General features: G+C 41.2%; 1 protein-coding gene across 1 annotated transcript in view; it reads left to right on the top strand.

Moving 5' to 3' along the window:
- POC1A (POC1 centriolar protein A) overlaps window positions 1-23,412 on the top strand; it is a 44,549-nt gene that overhangs the window by 5,597 nt on the left and 15,540 nt on the right. Inside the window, exons 6-9 of the mRNA XM_082288769.1 lie at window positions 152-267; window positions 4,490-4,623; window positions 12,471-12,539; window positions 13,820-13,918. Of these exons, the coding sequence (XP_082144895.1) occupies window positions 152-267; window positions 4,490-4,623; window positions 12,471-12,539; window positions 13,820-13,918 (418 nt within the window). The remainder of the gene's footprint in view (window positions 1-151; window positions 268-4,489; window positions 4,624-12,470; window positions 12,540-13,819; window positions 13,919-23,412) is intronic.

Here is a 23,412-nt window from a genome sequence, read left to right as displayed (position 1 = left end):
AGAAGTAAGGTCTTATGAGAAATTCAGCAAAATAAATGTTCGGGTTATCTCCTTTCCTTAATGTTCAATGAGTCATGATGTGGTTGAAAAGGCTTTTTTGATCTTTAGCAAGAGCTGAACGTAAGCAGTTGGGTTTGATTGCCACTGACAGGTTTGTGAACCACGTGGATTTCCATCCCACTGGTAACTGCATTGCTGCGGGGAGTACGGACAGCACAGTGAAGCTGTGGGACATCAGGATGAACAGACTCCTTCAGCATTACCAAGGCAAGTTCAGAGCTTACAAAGTTGAACATTTCCATGTATTGGTGTGAATTGCTCTGAAGTCCAAGGGTTTTTCCTCCATCAGCTGCTGCTTTTCAAAAAAGGCACTGCCAGCAGAAGCCTTTCTTCACCAGATGTCGTGCTCTGCTTTGTGTTAGCTCCAGAGCTAATTCTGAAGCTGTCCCATGTTGCAGGTGGGCATGGGTCTCAGCTGTGATGCCATTTCTCACTGTTCTTGAGAAGGTGGTGTGCAATAAAAAGCCTTTGCCTCTGAATAAGCCTATAGGAGGAGTCAGCTGTATTCCAGCAAATCAAAATGTGAGGGTTTTTTATAAAAAATTAGGAAAAGTTAACAAAAAAAGGAAAGTCAAAATCAATCAATTGCAATTCTATAGTATGATCCGTGTTTATAGTTCCTTTTCTGGACTCTGTTTTTCAGCTTCCATAATTAGCTTTGATGATGCCAAATGGCCTCTCCTCCCATTACCTGTTCTTGTCCCACTGATTAGTGCTGGTGTTTGGTAGATCTGGATAGGAAAAGGGGGCTTTCCCATCCCTGCCAGCTTCTTTGAGATTGGTTGACCTATTCTGTGCATTAGTTTCTTCAGCCTAAATGTGGCTTTTCTTTGCTACTAGCAGTTTTTAAGGCTGTGATATTTTAAAATCAATACATGCTCAAGCATTGTTTCCAGTGTTGGTTATTAAGCTTATTAAACTTAATTTATAACTTTCCCTGAGGAACTGCTTCTGGCATGCCTGTAAAACAGATCAGAGACATGGGGCTGGAGCTTGGTGTGTTCTTTCTGCCCTCAGCATCAGCTATTGTGGGTTCCTGCTGTGACAGCCTCACAGCTTCAGTCAGCTTCTTCAGATTCTTCTGGATCACAGTCACTCCCAGTTCTCTGATAGTTAACAAAATCTAATAGAAATCAAACTTTTTGACGACTGTTGTTCCAATTCGTCAGTATTGAGCGTGCAGTTTGTGTAATAAGTATTGTTAACTTGTGGCCCATATCAAAACTTGGAAACGCCTTCCTGAAGTCTTGTTGCTAAAATCAGTAGTGTTTTTAGATACTTGGGCAGTGTCAGATTGTCCTTTAACCTGCTTTATCAGCTTTTCAATGGTGGCAAGATCTGCTGTGCATGTTTCCAGTAGAACTTGGCTCAAAAGTCATCTCTTCCTGCTTTCCACTTACTGCTATTAAATTGTCCAAATCTAATGTGGCTGCCAGGTTTATTTTTTGTCTTGGAATGACATATTTCCCTGGTATCCCACCCTTACTGAATGGCATTTTAGTGTGACACCCTTGGTATGGAAGCAATAATTTCCTGGGGTGAGTGTTATTTTTAACAGCTACTGTGTATTAAACTTTGAACTAAAAATAGTAATAATAGCTGAAGAAACCTTGAATTGCAACGGTGGCTTTTTGCAGTCACTTCATGCACCTGTGGCCACAAGCTGATGTGTTTGTAACATGTCTTGGAGATGTGTTTGTAAGTCCTGCCCTTCTGAGGGTTTATACACACCTCCTTCTGGCTAAATCTGATTTCGTTTTGTGCCTTCCCTGTGAGGCTGCCAGTGCTGTCCCACTAGATGGCATCTGTGCCTTCAGAACGTGCTGATGCTGCCCGATTTCCAGGGAATCCATTTTAAACAAGGAGTTGCATGGAGGAGTTAATAGATGAGTAGCCCTGCCTTGGGCTCTTGGGTCTTAAAGTTGGGCTGGTTTCCAGCACTGATTAGTCTTTTAGCAGTGTTGCTCTTGTTGCCAGCACTTGTTCCAACTGTGACATTTATAAATGAAAGTTGGAAATAGAGAGCAAGCTGCAAAACCTTTTGTATGGTGTGTTTTTCTTTGAGCCAAGCAAAGTCTGCTCTCGTCACGTTTACTGTACAGGAGAACACACAGATGCTTTATTCGGTCTTCTGCTTGGCACTGACTCTTTTGTACAGCAGATTTTGTACAGCCCCTACAAAAATGGCCAATGTTTCTTGCCTGACATTTTTTCCCTGTCCAAAGTTTTGTGTGGGACACCTCTGTAGCAGGTCTTTGAAAACAGCTCTAACCTGTTTTTTTCATTCCTGTTTAAAAAGAATAGTTGGTACTTTTATCCAGTTTGGATGGGGCTGATGGTGGTTATCTGTTCAGTAGAGACTGTGGCTGTGTCAAGTCCATCCTAATTTATTTTCTCACTGGTGGTTACTAAGGTTTGTAATTACATAAAAGAAGTGTTGTGAGGCTTGGGACAGTTCTGTGCAGGCTGAGAGGACTCAATTTTAGATATTAACCCCCAGTATAAGTCCCTTAACAGGCTCTTCTTTTGCTAGGGCTTGGCTGGCAGAAGCATGGCCTTGTACCAACAAGTCACTGGGAGATGCCACCTTGTGCTGCACTGGATTTATTGTTTACAACATGAGATCAAGTGAGGTGGCAGGATGTGTTGGCATGTTTTCTGGAGAGGTGTTATGAATGGTCTTGTGGGAGGTATGAGCTGCTTTGGCAGTAGAGATGAACTTTTCTCTGAGTTTACAAGAGCCAAGAAGTCCTTGGGCACAGAACCTGCGGCTGCTTACGCAGCTACGGTCTGTGTGATTTTTTTCCATTATGGAAAGGTTGTTTTGTGAAGCTGGAAGTACCTCATTTATGGCCTGGAACTTGCAAGATGTGGTATATTACTAACCTTGTCTATTTCTGATGTGATTCCTTTCAGGACTTTCCTTAGTTGACAAGATACATTTGCATTTATCTGAATATAGACACTATGGGGGTGAGGAATATTACAGATCACTCCGAATAAGATTTTCAAGGGAGAAAGAGATTTATCACTCTTCCATAGGAAAGGACTCCACAGAGACTTTTTTTCTACTTTAATACATAGTATAATACGGGGCTGGGGGTAGAGGAACATCTAGCTGTGTGATAGAGGCAGTATTCACCAACAAGAATATAAGTTATCTGTGTTAAGGCTTTCTTCTGTGTTTTTTAATAGTTTGGGTCAAGAGGAGTCGTTTTCAGAACTTAGCTGAGGTATTTAATGTTCCTGAAAGTTTCAAAAGTAGAGGTATTCTGTTTTACAATTGAGCAAGGTTATTTCAGCTATCTGCCTCAAATCTACATATGGAAAAAATAATATTTGGTTCTAATGTATTTTAAATGGTATTTTAAGGGGTTTTTTTAACATGCAGTATGGATTTAAAATGCACAGTAGATTCTCAACGGAACATAAATTTAGTTAGGTGTGATGTGTCAGAAGTAGTAGATTTGCGATACCAGAACATTTGGAGGGCATATAGTATAATTAAGAATAATTGGATGGTTAAATCCCTCCTCAGGCATAATATTAATATTCTGTAATATCACATACGCTCAGAAAGCTGGGCATATGTGAAGTACTGCGTGTTCTCATAAATAAATATGTTCAATAGCCTGTTTTGTAAAAGTTCGGGGAGGGAAAAAAGTCATGTATTGAATGTTTAATGTTACAGTGAACTTCAATGAAGTTTGACTTTTTTCCTAGAACGTTTTCTTCAGCTTTTTTCAAAATATATCTTGGGCTTCATCTTCATGCAGGGAAAATGGCTTTTTTGCAAGTTCACACTCTTGATAGTTGGTCTATTTATATTTGCCTTAAATGTTTGGTGAGACAAATAGGATGTCTGAGGAAATAATGGTTATACTGGACCATTTTCAAGTTGCTCTTATTTCCTAGTGTTTCTTAAGCCCAGTCTTGGCTAGAGTCAGATAGTAAACCAAAAGAAGCTGTGCAATGTCAATTCTGAGTCTCTTCCACTGTAATTTCAGTCTTCTCAGTGTCCTAACATACAAATTTTAATCTAGAATGACTTGGGAGTGAGACCAGCATCTCCACAGTAGTAAAGTATATCAATGTCCAGCACTCTCCCAGAATCCTGTAGTTCACTTGCACATACAGTACATTTTGGGGCTATACTGGAAGCTTCTGTAGTGTTAAATCTCCCAGAGTAATTGGCAAAGCTTCCTTTTTCCTTTCAGTAAAGTAGTGCCTATTTTTACAAGAATTGAGTTACTGTTATTGTTCTCTAGTGCTTTGAAGAGCTTTTGTGGAATGTTTCCCCCATGATAATTTTCCTGTTAAATTTTATAACAGAAAATTGGAATGTGCTTGTGCTTTATTTTATACTTTTGCCTTGGGCTTATGTACACTGTTCTTGGTGACTATTATACTTTTTTTTTTCCATCCTTAGTGCACAGCTCTGTGGTCAACAGTCTTTCCTTTCACCCCTCTGGAAACTATCTGGTTACTGCTTCCAATGATTCAACTCTTAAGATTCTGGACTTGCTAGAAGGAAGACTCCTCTATACTCTGCATGGTCACCAGGTGAGGCAAAGCCTTTTTTAGAGTAATGTACAAACTCTTAATAAACTGAGCAAATCCGTGCTCGAGGCTTTCATTCTTCAGCGCCAAAAATTGCTTGAAAATTTCCTTGTGTAAAATTATGATGCTAGTAATTTTTGCGGTCATCACTGTTTTGAAGGGAAGCAGGTAAGGCAGCAATGGAGAGAATGAGAAAGCAAGACTAAAAGTGAGCTCCAATATCGAGTAGTCTAACACAGAAGAAACTCAGAGCAGCACCCTAGGCTCTGACTGACCTTGTCAGCAACTCTCTAGTGCAGCTCTGTCTCCCTCCCTCTCTAGAGAGCTGCAAATAACACTTGGCCCCTTGACACAGGTGTTTTGAAGATAAATGCTGTTCACCTGGCAGGAGATTCAAGAACAGTAGCAATAAAATAGAGGAAATCTATTTTGGGATTTGATTTGGGAACATCTTGTTAATGGACTGAATCATAAAATTGAAGGTGACAAATGGTGCTGGTTGGTTAAGTTTAACTGATTGGCCTATTAGTATTATGCTGCTGGATGTGTTGCTTGTAAGGTTAATTTTATGAATGCTTGGAGCTCTCTTTCTAAATCTTAAATGAAGAAGATAAATAGACTAATTTCATTGTCCGTGCAGAGTGGGGTGTGAAAAAGCAGGCCTGCCTTAAGGGTTCCCTTTCTGAAGGGACAAAGAGAACAGAAATTCTTAACCCACTTGTGTCTCTTTTAAAGTGGGGGCTGAGTTTTAAAGCATAAAAACTGTCAGGGGAAAACCACAGCCTTAAGCTTTTGGAGATGGTGGGGATGGTTGTGGGCAATAATGGTATCTGTGTAAGCTGTAAAACTGATAATTCTGGCTTCTTGTGGCTTTGTTTAGTGACTGCCTTGTTTGATTTCTAAGAAGGTCAAGTTTCTTCTGTAACTTCTCTTTTGCTATACATTAATAAAATTTTCTTTTTTTGTAATATTAATGGAAAACATAGGAAAACCTTGTGCTTATATCTTCCATGAAGTAGAGCTTTGATTAAAACTGACTAAAGGGTTCAACTGCTAAAAGAATAGGGAGGAGATAACAAATGCTGGTTAACCTAACATGTCAGCCTCAGCTGTATAAAACTTTTCTTACTTGGAAAACTGGACTAAGTGGATACTCCTATCAGATATGGGCTGCAAAGCTTCTGTTGCCTTAATCTTGTTTTCATATTTGTCTGTTGTGTTAATCTGCCCAGTGAGTTCTTGGGAAGTAGCTTCCTGGAAAAGGGTGTTGGAAGAATGGGGAATCTTTACACTTTTCCCCCTTCCCTCAGGAAGGGATGTGCCTGGTTATGGTTCAGCAGAAGGCTGAACCTGCTTTCTGTTTTTCTCCTATCTGAGCTGCTAGCTGTGCCTCAGTGACTGCAGTAGCACAAAAAAAGTTTAGCATTGAATGAGAGTCCAAAACTGATTATGGTGATGGAGATCTTCAGAATTAGCAACAGAAAGTCCCTTTAGGCTAATGCTGTACTTAACTTGAGGCTTTTACAGAACAGTTGGGGGATCATCTATTCAAATGTAGAATTAAAGCTCCTTGTTTTTCCTCCCTGCTCCTTCAGATCAGTGAAACAGTGTCTGCCTCTTTCTCCTGGGCATCTAACTGGCCTCGGAAAAGCTTTGCCACTGGCACAGCTGAAGAGTAGCTGCTGTTGTGGCGTTTACAGCTCCTTCAGTATTGAAGTGGCTGGTAGAGCTTTCTGGTTGTCTTTAAGGGATTGCACTGAGATAGCTGTGGAACCAGTCCTGGTATAGCCCTGCCTGGCCTTCTCTGTCTGGCATGTGCTGTATTGTTGTGGGTTGGTTCTTTTACCAACTGATTGAACAGTTACCTTGCTTTTCTGGTCAAAGCATAAGGCAACCTGTGCTTCATTCACAGGAAGCAGCTGTCCGTGGCCACAGGCTCTGCTGTCACCAGGGGTGGATCCACTGGGGTGGATTCCTGCACTGGCTGCTCCTCCAGCTTGTTTTGCTCATAGATAAATCCAGGCTACTTAATATCAAGGGACTTTTTTGTCCCCTTTGTTATCACTGTGATTTGTGCCGGTATCCCCAAGTGGCTAAAAACAAAGTGGTGTGGACTTTTTTGGTCATTAAGTAGATTTGCCTTTTTAAGCGAGTGCTGCAGATTGGTCACCAGATGGACAGCCTGTTCTGAAGATGTTCTTGAGCTCTGGCATCGTGTGGTTGAACATTCTGGTTGACACTTTGTTCCTACTTTGACAGCTGGCTACTGTTACATTGTTCTGGGAAGGCTGCATGCAAGTGGACACTTGAAGGAAAAAAAACCTTAAGGTCCTTTAGGCATACTTTGACGCAACTGCTGGAGTGCCAGGAATTTGTTAGCAGCTGATTAGCTGTAGTTTACATGGGGAGGTTGGCCAAGTTTACATTGCTGTCTTTAATTGAAATGTAGCTGGCCCCTTGTAGCAGAAGGATCATTAGAGACAGAAGTTTGCAGCTTGGAGCTGACATCTTGCAGCTGCAAAATATCATTCTGTATTGTGCTGCATATTTTGGTTCTGGAGTGCTTCAAGCTGTGAAGTGCTCTTATCTAATTCCATACAGATGAGACACTGGCTTGGTATGTAAATCCACCTCTAGTACTGAATCACTGTTGAAGAACAGAATGTTTTGAGGCCCCTAAGCCACCCCCAGAGAGTTGCTAGAGGAGAGCAGGTATGTACATGGTGCTTGTCTGCCCTTTGGAGTGGTTTAGAGCATTTCCAGACTGACTTCCTCAGTGGAATGAAGTTCTCAGTAAATATTTAGAAAACATCTCATGGTTGTGTTCATGAATAGGAAGACCGAAAATGCAAAGTTACAAGTCTTGAAGCAACCTTGACTTGAACTATGAAGTAGCTACATTTTACCTACCTGGGCAACATGAATGCTCCCTGCTTTGCTCACTGACTAATGAGTCAGGTCTCCTGAGCAGGTGCATAGGAAACAAATGTGCTCCTTTATGGTCAGCTGCCAGCTCTGCCTAGGTGGGATTAAATATCTGTGCAGGCCTGGTCCTCTTTGAAGAGTGTGAGGACATCTCAGGGCTACACAGAAGTCAAAAAAGAAAGAAATGTGTGTTACAAACAACAAGCAACTGACTTTAGGCTAGCATTTCTGAGTCTTGAAAGGAAATAGGAGTTCTCTGTCTTTGCCTTGTATTTTTATAGACTGAAGCTTTCAGGAGTTAAAGCTGCTGATGATTCAGCTGTAAAATGTCAGTATAAACTTTCCTTATGTTAGTTGTAGCCCTTACTCCCTTGTGAAGGAGGGTGCAAGCATGACAGTCTTGCTCGGGAATTTTTCAAATCCCAGTGGACTGAGAATCCTTGTGACTTCTTGTCAGAGGTATTCCACCTGAAAACATCTCTGTTGTCATCTCTGTTCCCTGTGCTTTTCTCCTTGGTTCCCTTCCCTTTTCCCTTTCCTATGTGACTTGCCCTCTTCTCCCATGCATAAAGAGCTGAAAGCACTGTCAACAGTGGCAATGACTGCTCTGTTTGTTATTAGTTCTTTCATGCCTGGAACTGGTGATGATGCCAGGGCTGGGATCCCAGTGTACTCGTTGCTGCTGGATTTGCTTCTCAGGCCTTGTCTCCTCTCATTGTCTCCTGTTTCTCTTTGCACTAGTTAGTCTGTTCCTGGAGAGTTTGGCTGAATGTACTGAGGCTCCCACTTCTACATCTCCTTTTGTGGCAGTGGAAGAGGAAGCTCTCCTTTAATTCAACTGTTTGCATCCTCTAGATATGCCTTCTTCCATCTTTTAGCATTTCCCTTGCTCTCTTACCTGGCTTTTCTCTACTATGCATTAGTTTCTTGCAGGACTGAAACAACAACAAAAAAAAATCTACTGGCATCCTTGACCCCACTTGTCTCTGCAGCTTCCTTCTACACTGCCTCTCCTTTCATAGTGCAGACAGTGTATCATTAAACTACTCTTCTCTGGTTTATTCCTGGACCTTCTCCAACCTGGCTCTTGTTTCTTCTCTTATGCTGAAGCCAAAATGTTAGCTCTGTTCCTAGCTGAAGCCTGAAAGTCTGGCCTCTCTTGACTTGCCTGTTGGTGTTGGCCCCGTTGTTGTTGAAGTGATGTGCCTTCTGTCCCCAGCAGCTCTGGGAGAAGGAAAGGGTGTTCAAGAAGGATTTCTCTGTGATTGTCCACTCATTATTTATGCATGGTACACATTCATCTGCTGTGTGCAGGTGTGATTCTGGGCTCCAGTTATATTTCTCCAGACTAAACTCTCGGCCTTTCTCTTAAGTGTTTCTTTCAGAGAAATCTATTTTTAGCTCTACCCTTGAAAGCTTTGTGTTCAGGGATGCTATTCCTGTTGTCTTATGTCACCCCTGTGTCAGTTGTTACTGGTGCTATTAGCATCCTGCCAGTCACTTGGTGGTGTAATCTGTGTCCTGGCTTCAGATCCCGCCTCTCTTGGCACTTAACGCATTCAAGTCATTCAGAATGGTTTGAACATCTATTTTGAAAGCCAAACATAATGTTTTGTTTAAGCTGATCAAGCTGTGAAATGCTAGGGCAGTAAAGGCCTCACGGTCACAAACCTCCTTTGTAGGAAGTGGGGAAATAGGGAGAAGGTGTAATCTCTATCTCTGCACATAAATTATGTAGTGTGCTGGGTCTCACCTTTCTCACCTACATACACAGCTAGAAATGGGCTGTCACCTGGTGTTTCAGCTGCCATGCCATGCATATCTGGCCTTGACTGAATCTTGTTCACTGGGAATGCTGCTGCAAACAGTGAGGTTTGATGCTGTTACCATTCCTTCTGTATAGGTTCCTTTTTCTTTATGGTTGCTTTGCTCCATCCAGTGTTTGAGCTATTTGTCCTTTTCAAGGCTCTCTGGGACTTGCTTCTACCTTGCCTGGTACTCTTAAAGATGAGCTGAATATTGATTAGTGACCATGTTCTTCTCACTCAACAATTTCAGCGGATCACTTGTTGCTTTCTTCTGCACTTTTCTTCAAAACTTCTGCAGCTCTCCCAGTGTCACCTAAGCTGCTGTTAAAATTTCAAACGCTACTGCATGTTCACAAAAACTTGGCAGTCCTCATGTTGACCTGCTGAGGATTAAATGGAAATGTTTCTTACCACTAACTTGGTGTATGTCATTGCCCAACCCCTTCTTCCTGCAGCTTGCTGTCTAGTCTAAGGCAAGAAGCTGCAGGAGTTTGGGGATTGGTGCTAAGCAGCTTGTGTGGAACACCCTGGACATTAGGGGTGCAGACTGGAAATTCTGAACCTCCAGGAAATACTAACAGAAAGCTATTTGATCCTGGTACAGAAAGAGGAGATGAGTGATCCCGTAGAAGGTTGCTGCATCCCACAAGTTCTAGTTATGTGGGAAATAAGCTTAAAATTCACTCTGCCACTTCTATAGATGAATATGCAACTGCTACTTTTTGATACTTTTAATGCAAGCAGTAAGTTAAAAGAGGGGGGAAAATGAAAATCTGAATTCTTCAGTCTCCAATCTCATGCCTGTTATCCAGAACTTCATCTGAAATCTGTTGGATTTCTGCTGTGCTTACCTGGAACAAATGGAAGTTAGGCTGTGTCTAATAACTGGCAAGTGTATCTATTTATTTTTGTTTGGTGTGTTAATATTAAATTGCAGGGGTGTTTGGCAAACTCTTATTTGTATGTTGCTATAGCAAACCTGTTGTTTCTTGGAAGAGTTCTGTAAGTGTATGTAGCAAGAGTACTTTTCACTTAATTTATGTCAACAAATCTGTAGAGGATGTTGCGTCCATTGACTTGTTTGTTCCCTTTCTTTCAATTTATAAAGGCACTTTTGGTCTTTGATATAATTTTCTATTTCAGGAAGAATATGTTCTGTTGAACTTTTTTTCCCTTCAGAATGCCATGACTTTGGAGTCAGTTCATTGCCTGTTTTGATGTGATTTGTGTTGCACTAGATTTTGTCTAAATACACTGAAATATTTACACTGATAGAAATATTTTTAGGAAACACTGCTCCTTTCCAGTGTTCCCTACTTGTGCTTTTTCCTGAACACTTTGTCTTAATATTTTTTCTGCCCTCCTAACTCTGACTGGTTTATTATAGTCCAAGAGCAGCTTCTGTATGCTCATCTCTGTTATCTTGGAGCAATATTCACCACTGCAATTTTCTGGCTGTGGAGTTGTTTCTGCACTTTCTTACTGCTTATTTGTCTTTTGCTTTTGCATTTTTTTTTTAGAGCCTCCACTCCTGACATGTGATTAGAAAGCTGAACACCGGGGTAGGTGGGTGGGAATAAAGGCAGAGGCACACTTTGTCGCAGCTGATTGATGGCAGTGTCTTTGGTCTGAAATATCTACCCTAGTTATTGCTGTGTCAGGTGAACGAGCTTAGTCACACCACTGACTGCGCGTGCGGTTTGGAATTGCTGCTACTGGATCATTCCTGGCAAGTTCTCTCTAGTGAGGTGTTGCTATGAGAAGGCCTCAAAACATTCTGAAATCACTGCATGTGGAATGATAATATGGAAATACCTTAATGTGTTTGAAGGATATTAAAACTCTTCACACTGGGAGTGAGCACAGCAAGGCTCTGGTTTTGCTGGCATAACCTTGTGCCAGCATGTTGGAAGCCCACAGGACTTTGGGGCACAGGTTGCAGTGAGAGCTGGGTGCTTATCTCAGATGCAATCTTTGGGTATTTGTCTATCTTCAGGATTTATTATGTTGAGTTCACTTTTATGAAGGAGGCAAAGAAAGGATGTGAGGTTTCTATGTGATGTCCATTGGGAAGATGTGGACTCAGAATTGTGTCTCCTTCCAACTTGATACAGGGTGAGGAGAAGCTTCTTAATTGCCTTCTGAGATACATGATCTTACTTGAAAGAGGGTAACTGCTGCTGTCAGGAGGTGTATGGTCATGTGGTGGAGTTTTTTGGTGGTGGTTGTGGCTTTTCTGGTTGAGTTTTTGGTGTTTGATTTTGGTGTTTCCTCTCAACCCTCCCCAGCCTGTCAGCTCCATAGGCAGCTTCTGGAAGTTCTCATTCTGAGCTCTGTTCGTGTTGGTGAACAGTCTGCAGAGGAATGTGTTCAGCAGCTGACACAAAACTCCACGATCTGGGTGCTCAGCTGTTTACTCTGAGCAGAACAGTTTGTCTGTTGTGCCTGGGCTCGAACACACGTAACAATTCCTCATCTATTTAGTTCCAGCTTGGAGTGCCTGCCTCAGCCTTCCTATGTGCATCCTCCTGTGTGCTTGCAGGAAGGTTGAAAACACACTAAAGTAGATGTGTGGTGTGGAAGGTGTGCTGTAGCACTCAGAAACATTTAAAGTCTCTCAGAACTGACTGCTGTAAGCATGAGGCTTCTTCAAAATGCAAGTGCTGTGCAGAGGTGATCCTGGATGCATTAACTCTAGCATCTCTCTTATCAGACTACTAAGAGAAAAGCAGTTTAAGCCAGCCTACTATAAAAAAACCTCATAATTTCAACACTTTTAATAAGTGAACAGGAGTTTTAGAAATTTCTAATTCTATAGTGAAGAGAGAATGTTTGAGGGGAACAAGAAAAAGCCTGGTGCTGTAAAAATCGGTTTGTTCCTGTCTGTGCCATGGATATTGAAAAGTGGGTGTCTTAAACACTCAAAAGTGTGGGAAATGGTAAGTGCCACAAGCTTAGCATGTTAATTATGGCCCATTTACCTGACAGGTAAGAGCTTTTCAAATTTTGCCTTTAGATTGCTGATGTCAAATGATGAATACCTGTAATGAATGGAGCTTTGTAAAACTTTGTTTCCTTTTATCTTCTTTTAAACCTATCTTTTAAATGTGTTTGCAGGGACCAGCCACCTGTGTAACGTTTTCAAGAGATGGAGACTTCTTTGCTTCTGGAGGTTCTGATGAACAGGTATCTGATTCCTTTCTGAGTTATAATCCAGATTCACATTTCTTTAAAAGCTGCTGCTTTTTGTTCTCAGTTGTCAATGGGAAAAGCAAAAGTGTACCCTGTATGTCTGGACCATGCTGAAGTGACTTGCTGTTGTGTTAACATCATCTCTGGAGGTCAAACCCAATTTTTTGGTGGTAATTTAAGACATGTAGCCTTCCAAGAAACTCACACTTAATTACCAAACTGCAAACAGGCCCGTCGCACAGGCCTGTGCTGCAAATATGTCCTGGTTTTAACACAGTGTGAGTTGCCCTGCTGAAGACACTGACAGACTTCAGCCCAAAGCAGTGGTCTGAGTAAGGATCCACTTTTCTGTCATCAGTCCTCAATGAGCTGTGTTGCATTGCTCTTAATCCCCAGGTTGGACCAGGTGGCAATGCCCATCTTTAACAGCACCTTTGCTACCTGTGAAGAGACAGATTTGTCTATTCACTAAGAACATCACTTTTTCCCCTGTTGCACAATGGAATGGCCTTGTTGGTTAACCATGCAACTGTGAAAGAAAATTGCTTTTATTTCATGCAAAGCAGTGATGAAAATTTGTAAATGAAAAATGAATGCTCTTTTTGATAACCAAATGAACTGTTTTGTTTCTTGGGTGTCTTTTAGACCTCTGAAATCGTTGACTGGATTGCTCTTTACTTTTTTAGACTTGTAGAGTCACTGCTAAGGGGTTTAATCCCTAGATTTCCTCTTCATATGTTGAAGTGATTTATGTGTTAGAGGCCTCTTTTCTGAAATCAGTACTGTGTTATGCAGAGCAGAGGCCTATAGGTGGGATTTAAGTTTGATATCCAGCTGACAAACTAGCTTAAGATCTCTAATGCTGGTCTTAGTACTAACTCTCCTTTTCCTCTGAATGAGTCTTATGATAAATGAGTGACTGGTTGGTTGGAGCGTGGCTGATAAATGTCATAATGCTGAGCATGGTATTTTAAAATATTTGTAGTTTAATGGTGTATTCTTTGTGTTGCTTTGAAGTTCTCTTGGTCATTCTAGTTTAATGATGTTCTTGACCCAAAGGATGTTGAAAGAGGTCACTTATCATTGAGAACTCAGTTGAGCTGGGTCTGTATTCAGTAGCATATTTACAGACAACATCCTTAATCTAATCAATGGCAAAGCTCTTCTAGGAAAACTTTGTGTGGATCTGCTGACTTTTCTCTGAAGGATTGAAAAAATTGACCTATAAGCAAACTTAGATAGAAAATTTTAATGGAGTTAACTTTCTTCTGCAGGTGATGGTGTGGAAGACTAACTTTGATGCAGCTGATTATGGTGATGCAGTGAAACCCCAGAAATATAGCAGCAGTGTGGATGTGACCCATGGCACTGGGGTAGGTCAGAGACCAGTAATTGTGGAGAGTTCCTTTTCAGTACACTTTGTGCAGCTTGAGAGTGTGTGACTCAGGTGGTTGAACTGAATCTTTCCCTGCTATTTATTTGAGCTGCAAGATACCTGTTTTTTAACTAACCTTGTATTATTTGTTTTTGTTTAACTGTACTTACTTCATAGGGTAATGATATATAATGATCTTAAAAGGAAGATAAACTTAGTGCATGTATAGATGTGGTTTTTTAGTAACAACCCCTGTTTAACAATGTGTGGTTCCTAATGACATGAATGATAGTTCACAAAAAAAAGCAGATGTTGAAAAAAAAAAGAGCAACATTTGAAGTTGGCTTTGCTAGCTGGTATGAATCCTTCAGGCTGGTGTCAGTCCTGAAAATAGAATTCACGATACCTTTTCACTGACAGTCAGCAAAGACAAAAAAATATTGCTGTGTGTAGGTGTCACACATGACAAATAGGTGACATATTGTACTGGAGCTTCTTTCCTAAATACCTGGAGACATTAGTTCATATCTGTTCCCTGAATCATGTGTTGAGACCTCTGAGTTCTGACTGTACCTGAGGATAAATCCAGCAACTGAGTAATTCAGTGATGCACTGATCTAAGTGGAACTGATGTTTGCTGTTACAAAAGTGACCCTTTAAAGCTACTGCCTGTACAAGCTGTAATTTTTGTGATGATTCGTTGAAACATCTTTGTTTTGTCTTGTCAGTCTCTGGATATTTTTGATACATTTGGGTGCACTTAGCAGGATTCTGCTGTATGTTATTACCATAGCTGGTTTTTGGTTAGTCTTGTTCAGCATGAGCTGTAAGCTGAAAGGCTCCTTGTGAACTGTGGGGTCTGTGCATAAATGGCATTACGCCAGCTGAAGGGTAAACTTTTAGCCAACATCTCTTGCTCTGAGGCAGTGTCTTTGACCATATCAGTTTAGATCTTTACTGGGGTACTGATGTTATGTTATCTCTCAAATACAGTGGTGTTTTTATTTCATATGACTTCAGTCCATTGCTGGAGATACTGGAATAGCCGTAATGTTTTGGGATGGACAAGATTTGAGTCTGCAGCTCTAAGCCTGATGCCCTACTATGTGGAGTGCTGTGTAAAGAAAGCAAACAAAACCAGAGGTTGGTTAGTGCTGGGTTAGTGGGAGAGCATGGGAGGAAGCAGTCACATAAGGAGGGAGGAGGTGAAAGTGTTTATTGATCCTTGGCTGGTTTTGGCTAAATCTGACTTCTTCCTTTTCCTCCCCTCCTGTGTTCTAACTCTAAAGTTATGCAGGCTATGAAACTATCAGTGCAATGACCTCTTTGTTTATTAGCCTGTTGAACTGGTCTAGCTTTGAACTCTATCTGTTTTAATTTAAAATATGGCACAGTGTAATACTGGGCTGAAATGCAGCAGAGACAAATCCTTTCTGGGAGAAAAATACCTCGTTTGGTTTGTAACATGCCAATGAATGGCTTAAATAATAAATAATGTAGACAAGGTGTCAGCTAATGGGAGGTGATGGTAAATTCACCCTCTCCTGTGCTGCTGTTATTGCCAGAGCATATTATCCAGTAGTAATTTAAAGAAAGGAATAAAATGCCTGAGCTCTTCTAAAACTTAGTTCTTCATTATAAAACCTCTTAAGATGTCCATTGAAGGGAGCTGCTGAACAAATCCATAGAGCAATGACTAATCACCTTGAACATCTATCCCTCCAACGAAAACTATTCCCCTGTGGAAGAGGGTTTACCTGGCCAAACATCCAAGGGATGCTGCTGGGACCAGCTGTTTGTGTGCTACTGACAGGCAAATGTGTGTCATGTGCTGGTGGCTGACAAGGGTTTGCTCTTCTGATGCTCTGAGCCTGTAGGAAACAGGGCACTTTGTATTCTGAGGTGTAATGTGTTGGTTTGGACCAGGTGCTGTGTATTTGCAGAGGGAGAAGTGAATCCATGCTCAATCATGCAGCAGAAACATACTTTGGTTTGGGGTCCTAAATTACTTCAAAGGAGTTTTTTTGAACTGCCACCCAAATGCAAGCTTTGGCTTGGGCATGCAGCATGGGAGCTGCAAAATATAGCTAGTACTATATCCTTGGATTAAGGCAGTTAAAATTGCTAAAGTTAGGGGGAGAGGAATAAATAATGTCTTCTGAGAGCTTGTTTTGAATACCGTAGGTTAAGATTAAATTTAGAATTGATCTGAAATGTTCTTTGCTGTTAAAAAGAAACTGATATCTCTGAAAATGGCTTCGTTTGCTATTTTAAGTATAACCTGAGCATGAAAATCTTGGCTCCATAGTAACTTGTACACTCATGTCAGTCTCCTCTTGCCTTTCAACTGAATGTCATGTCTTGTATCTTTTAGAAATACATCATACTGGGCTCTTTAAGAGTACCATCGCTCCTACAACTCACTGCAAGACTTAAATTTCACTGTATTTTAATTTCTTTCTTTTTTAGAGCCAAATGCTTGCTTTTTTAATAGTGAATTGCTTATTTTGGTGGTTTTTGGGTAGTTGAGATAGTTATTTTTCCTGTCAAATTCAGACTTGAAGCTCCCACCTGCAGATCTTGATTTCATGCCAAGGTCACCTTTTCCTTCAATGAAAAGTGAACCTACTCCTTCTTTCTCTACTGCTGTGTTAGTGTGCCAGGATTCTGCCTATTGAATAATCCTGAGATTTTGCAGACATTTCAGGATTTAATTACATTTAAAATAGACATAGAGATTATTATTTGGTTTTGGTACCCCTAAAATACAGGAGCACTATTCTTGACACATCTTGAACCTGTTTTCACCCTTAGGTCCATGAGAATATTTTTCCAAGGAGAGCTTATAATGCTGTGTAGCTGTATAATTTTTTTGTTAAGCATTGTGAAAGCACAGATATTAATGAAAACAGTGGCTGTGTAAAACCACTCAGTGCAGTATCTGGTTTCTCATGGAGAGAAGCTGACTAACATGCAAGAAAGAATAACTGAATACAGACATCAAAACTAGTTTGTCATCAAGTTGAATAGAAAGAAAAAACAATCCTAAATAAGCTGTGGCATAAGAGTCATGAAAAATTGTCAAGGTTGGTGAGCTTGGAAACAAACTGGCTCCAAACCAATTTTCACTTCCATAGGCAGAGGGAGACTGGAGGCTTTAGAAGATGCTGGTTTCTCAGGCAGTTGGGTCAAGTTCGGTATGAATCAGGGTATTGGACGTGTTTGTAACAATAGACATGAACTTCAAAGTTGCTCTGCCCACCTGCTTGTGTTTTCTGTAAATATAGGAGGCTTGGGTGATGCAGCTTGCTTTGAAAGTAGAACTGATCTGTGCAAGGACTAATGCAAATGAAAGAGAAGGACACCATGGGCAGGAGTTGCAGTCATGACTATGGTGTAAAAGCGTAGATGTAAAAGCGTGATAAGCCACTAAAGCTGTCAGAAGTGAATTCTAAGTGTGTTAGCATAGATGTGAGACTGTAAATGTTAGATCAGAAGTAGTACCTCTGCAATAAATGCTTGCTCTTAAATTATAGGCTAACAATTACTTTAAAGTGTTGCATAATCACCTTGAAACCCAAAGTTCAGGGCAAGCACTCCTGGTGTGTGCGGTGGGAAGCTGATGAGAAGAAATGAAGTCTTGCAGTCCTGTGCCTTGATCCTGTGAGTGTGCTTGCTTTGATCTAGAATCTAAAGGGTAAATTCATATTCTATGCTGCAGTATTAAGTGGTGAGGACCTAAAGGAAAATCAGAATGAGAGGTATGGATTTTGCATGTGATTTCAAAAATACAGGCTCTTATGCTTGTCTGGGGTCAGTAACTGTAAGCATTCGGGTCTGTCTGGGTGAAGAGTTGTGCAGGATCAGATCAGAGGACGTGTTCACTGTTCTGATAAGTTGTGAAAACGTTCCTCATATGATCTATTTTTTCCAGAGAGGGCAGATAATGTGTTTTATTTTGGGGGTTTGGTGGTGGATTATTTTTTTTTTACAAGTACAAGGAAAGCTTTGCATGTGTGGTTACAGCTGACATGAGTGTGCATGAACACTTGTTTTATTATGGGACAGATTTGCTGCTGTTGTTGGTTAATTCTGGGAAGGCTGTGCTTGGTCAAATGTCACAGCAAATGCTGAATGGTTGATGTCGCGTGGATGGTTAGAAAGTGCTTGGGTGTTTATCTAAACACTGAAAATTGTGAATAAAAGCATTGTAGTATAAGCTAAGTGGGTAAACAGTTTTTCTGTGAAATATTATGGAAAATAGGAAATATGCATTGGTATAGAGATTTTTGCTCAGGTTTAAACATAAACCTTCTGCGGGCATGTTGTAACTCTGTGTGAAATATTACTTTGCAAAGGAGGAGGCTGATGAGGAGACTTTAGCCTCAGCCTCTGCGCATGGCTTTCTAATGAAAAATACCTTAAAACTTTCTTGTGCTGAGGTACCTCAGAAGCAAAGCTGTCTTCAGCTGGAGGCGTGAGGGCTTCAGCCCAAAAGGCAGTGAAATGCACAGGCTGTGTGTGTGGTCTGCTTATCTCAAACTAGGAGTATCCTGGCGAGAGGTAAGAGCTACAGCAGAACACAAGCTTACAGGTGATGGGGAAGTGTTTCTCCTGTCACTGCAGCTGTAAATTCTGCAACCACAGAACCTGAATATATGAATATATGAAAAGTTAAATTTTCAGCTCCTGGTAGGATTCTGAGACCTGCTCACATAAGTGGATGTGCAGACAGACTCAAAAAGAGGTAATCCCTTAGTGGGCCAATTTGGGAGACATGCGCAGAAGTGAGAACTGTCCTCTGACATTCTCTTGCCAAGAAGTCTTTCAGTTCTTGTGAAATTCAGGAGCACAAATGTCTTACATAGCCTTAGCTCCTATGAAGTTAAATGGCACTCACTTGTGGAGATACCAGATTTGTAGGCATAGCTCACCTTCACAAAGAGAGACTTGGTAAGAGCAGAACTTCAGCAGAAAGGACTTTGAAACAAGTAGCCTGTGACTCTTCAAATGTGTCTTTTGGCTAAGATGGACATTTAGGCTCTTTTGACACTGCTGGGTTTAGAGCTTTCTCCAGGCCTTGGGCTGTGCTTATTTCTTCAATGGTAAATTTTCCAAAATAGTCCTGTGGGATAGGATTGGAGGCAAATTTCAGAAAACGTGATCTGATCATAAAGTTTTCTGAGGCCCATAACTGAATGTCCAGAGCTGACTCCACCTCTCTCCTTTGCTGGTTGGGTTTGCATGGTGACCTCGGGTGCCTCCTGTGCTCAGCCCATGGTCTCGTGCTGACTGCAGCAGTTCATCCTGTCAGCCTGTCCTTGTGTAAACAAATTCCTTCTGAATTACTCATAGGCCAGATGTGCCTCTTTTTTTGACCTTTTGGCTTCCAAATTGGTAACCAGCTAATTTTGGCACTTGTTAATGCTTACAAATCCTGTTATACCTTTTTTTTTTACTTGTTGTGAAATTCCTTCCTGGGAATCAGTTTCACTGCATAGAGCTGCAGCTCTTTGCGATGGGATGTGAACGTGGGTTTTTGTTTGCACCTTCTCCACCCCCTTCTGTTTATTTAATTTTAAGCATTGTAAGGGAGGGATCCTGTATTCAAGAGCAGGGATCCAGCCTTCAGCCTACAGTGAGGATGTAGTCTGCAAAGTGATTCTTTTTCCTGATCTACTGTCACCTTACTTTTTGGAGGATTCCCACTCTAGGAAGCTTTAGTCTGGTGCACAATTGCCTTCCTCCTGGAATAGGTAGGTACATTATTTACTTAAAAGAACAACAGTGTGATGAGTACTCCAGATGTTTCCACTGTTCTCTATCCTACTTGACTGTCTAAGCAGAAACTTCGTAGGGATGAGCTGGAGTCTTGCTCTGATTGATCATGGGAGCTCTTCTGTACATCCTTCCCAAGCAGGGTGGTTGCAGGTGGTTACCCATAGCTGCCTCTCCTTTTATTGAAAGAAGCCCACTTACCCAAGCCTGTTTTGAGGTGTGGTCTTGTGATTGTTTTGTGAGGGGACAGATGTTCAACAGGAACAGAGAAAAAGAGATTGAGAGCAGCCCTGAAGAGAAAGACTTGAGGATGCTGGTTGACAAGAAGCTTGACATGACCTAGCAGTGGGTCACTTGCAGCCCAAACGTGTCTTGGGCTGCATCCAAAGCCCCATGGGCAGCAGGTTGAGGGAGTTAATTCTGCCCCTCTGCCTGCTCAGGTGAGACCCCACCTGCAGTGCTGCCTTCAGCTCTGGGGCCCCAGCATGACAAAAATGTGTACCTGTTGGGGTGGGTCCAGAGGAGGCTATGAGGATGATCAGAGGGCTGGAGTACCTCTGCTGTGGAGACAGACTGAGAGAGTTGGGATTGTTTAGCCTGGAGAAGACTTCAGGGAGACCTTAGAGCCCCTTCTGGTACCTACTACAAGAAGAGCTGGAGAGGGTGTTTGGACAAGGGCATGGAGAGACAGGACAAATGTCTTGGCGTAGGACGTGAGAGAGAGGAAGAGGCAGCCCCCTCAGCTTGGCTTTCCAAGGGGCTCTGAATGACTGCAGCAACCTGCAAGAGCTTTGCCTGGTAGTGGATGGGAGCAGCTGTGCTGCTACAACTGTTTTCCCTTGTGTTCTGGTTTGACAGGATTTCTTGCAGAAATAAGAGGATCAGCTTTTAATTTCTGTCATCTTACAGTGAATAGATTTGTTCTTAGACTCTGGAACAATAAGGCAAGTCCTGACAAGTCATTATTGGTCAGAATAAAAATTGCCTTTTAAGTTCAGCATCTCAGGCTAATTAATGTAAATTCTCCCACTTAGGTTGCTGCTGTATGTGGCTTGTTTTAATGCTTGACTCATAATTCAAAGAAATGAGATGGAGGCAAGATTTTAAAGTTTTTTTTCAAGTTGCAGTTCTGTGCCAGCTTGAAGATGGATGAAATTAGCTTAAGCTTTAAAAGTTTCTAAGATCTCAAACTTTTCTGCTAAAATTCAAACTTCAAGAGTAATAACAAGTGCGTGTCTGTGTCTGCATTTACATATACATGGCATGCATTTTTATACATGTATATAAGTAACAAAGTAGGCATGCACAAGATTTGTATGTTACACGGGGTATATTTACTCAATTCAGTGGAAAAAGGCAATTTACTCTCATGAAGGGAATGAGCTGGAAGCTGTTGTTCCCACTTCAGGAGATCACTGTTTGTCTTGCCTTGGAGGCTGATGCTTTTGGTGTAAAAGAACCTGTAGCTGGACAACCCAAGGCTGAGAATAAACACTTTTTTCCCGATGTTTGGCTGCCTTTTCTTGGGAGTTTTTCTCCAAAAAACAGGACCAGAAAGAAGTAGTTCAATTCTTGGTGACATTTCTTACCAATGGTTTTCATACTTACGTTTTTGTTCCTATCATGGCTTGTTTCCACATAAAAGCATTCCTTTGAAATTTTTATTGTTCTTATTCTCCAGGAGCAATGTTAGACAGTTGAGCATCACCTGTGCAACAAAACTTAATTATTCCATACTGAATTCTGGAAGACCTCTTCCTGTTTCCTAAAGAAACTCTAGGGCTGATGGGAGGGGAAAATTGGTTAAGGGAGATAAAAGGCCTAAGCCAAGCAGGAAGCACAAATCTAAAATGTTGAAGGCCACCCTTAGCTTTTCCTTCTCAAGAAATGTAGACTTGCTTTATTTTTTTTTAAGAATTGGTAGTCATTAAGTTTCTTCTGTCACTGGGCTTTCAATGTCTGGCATTACTATTTCTCATTTCACTCTTCACATGAATACCATTTGTGTTTTTGGAAATGCAGTATATGCCAAACTCCCATTTGTCTTCAGTGTTACCTTGAAACTGAGGGTACTACTGTCTGTCCTGGTTTAAAAGTGACACTTACAGACTCTAGGGGTAAGTAGACTGGACCAACAGACAGTGAACCACAGAGCAAGGTCACTGAAACATGGGAGGGGAACAGCTTTTCCCTTCTGGTGAGGACCATCTCATGTCTGGAGATTGCCAGACAGGGTCCACTTGCAAAGATAGGATACTGGTATTTCTGCAAGCAAATCCAAATTTCAGTCCTAGTGCTTCCTTTTCTGTATGGACAGGCTGTTTTGTACATTTTTGAGTACCTTAGCTGGCCACTAACTCTTCCCTGTTCCTGTCCTCCCGGGCATTTTGGTCAGCAGAGCTGGATGCTCTGATGCTGTATCACTTAAAATACACAAGCCTGCTTCATCCGCCTCCTTCTGCCAGTGCTTCACTTAGGCTTTGGCACAAGAGTGCCTTGGGATTTAAATGGGTTTGAGATGTCCCTAGTAACTCTTATTTCTTCCTGAGTTTATCAGAAGGTTAATATTTATTAGCCTATGGTGAAACATGGTTGTTACAGTAGAGCTGCCAAATTTTACTGGCTTTTATTAACACCAATAGGGAGGAGGGTTCTGCGTAAATAATTGCATCAAACCCAACATACCTTTTGTCTGAAGCAAAAATAAAAGGTAAGTAATGTTCTTTTCACTTCCCTTCCCCTTTCTTTCTCTCCCTCCAAAATTCCCTTCATTATTACAGTTTGAATTCTGACATAAGAGTTGAGCACGGATAAATGGTCATATATATTGTTTCACAAAGCTAATTTAACTTGTATTCTGAATTGAGTTGTTACCCTATGCTGGTCTGGACAGTAGATGTAGAGTAATGCAAGTTTTGAAGAATGTGATTGCTCCAGAAATTTCAGTGCTGCCTTGAAGAGGGGATGCTTTTCCAGACCAGAGAAATGTGCTCGTGCTCAGTCGATATTTTGTGTGCAGCAGGGAGAACTGAGGTTACGTCTCAGCTTTTCATGAGCCCTCCCATCTAGCATGGTGTACTCCATCTGACCTTCCTGTGGAGCTTACCTTGAAGCTGACATGCTTCCACTGGATGTCACTGTTGCTCCTCTGGAACACATTTAAAGTATCTCTTTACCTGTGGTGAAAATGACTCCTCAGAACAGACTTTTAAAGATATTTCTCTCTTCTTTGGATTAGTAGAATTAGGGTCCAGATGAACTGTGTACGCCACCTTTGGGGGTTTTTAGGGGAATTTTTTCAACTAAGATAATGAATTTGATTGCTCTAGGGAATTTTAATATATTGAAGATCTGTGTTGAACTGAACACATTGGATGTATGTGTTGCTTAAGGGGTGTGCTGTCTTTCTAGATACTTGAAAATTAATTCTTGGCAACATCATACTGTCTTAAAAAAACCTCATCAAATCACAAAACCCTCAAAAGAGTAAATACACTGTGTTAATTAACTGAAAGGGACTTAAAGGTGGAGCTGAACCTACCCCCTTCACACCATTCAGTTCTTCCCATCCATTAGAGAGAGGTGAGGAGAAGGGAAAAGAAATATTTCCTTTGGACTGAATTATAAGAATCCTACATTTTATTAGTAGGTGTAAAACTGAGGTAGGTGGTTTGTATCAATATGTCTCCTGAGGATCACCATTTAAGAAGTAAA

Source organism: Coloeus monedula (assembly GCF_965178545.1).
Source record: "Coloeus monedula genome assembly, chromosome: 11".
Lineage (NCBI taxonomy): Eukaryota > Metazoa > Chordata > Aves > Passeriformes > Corvidae > Coloeus > Coloeus monedula.
This window is presented reverse-complemented; position numbering and strand designations above follow the sequence as displayed.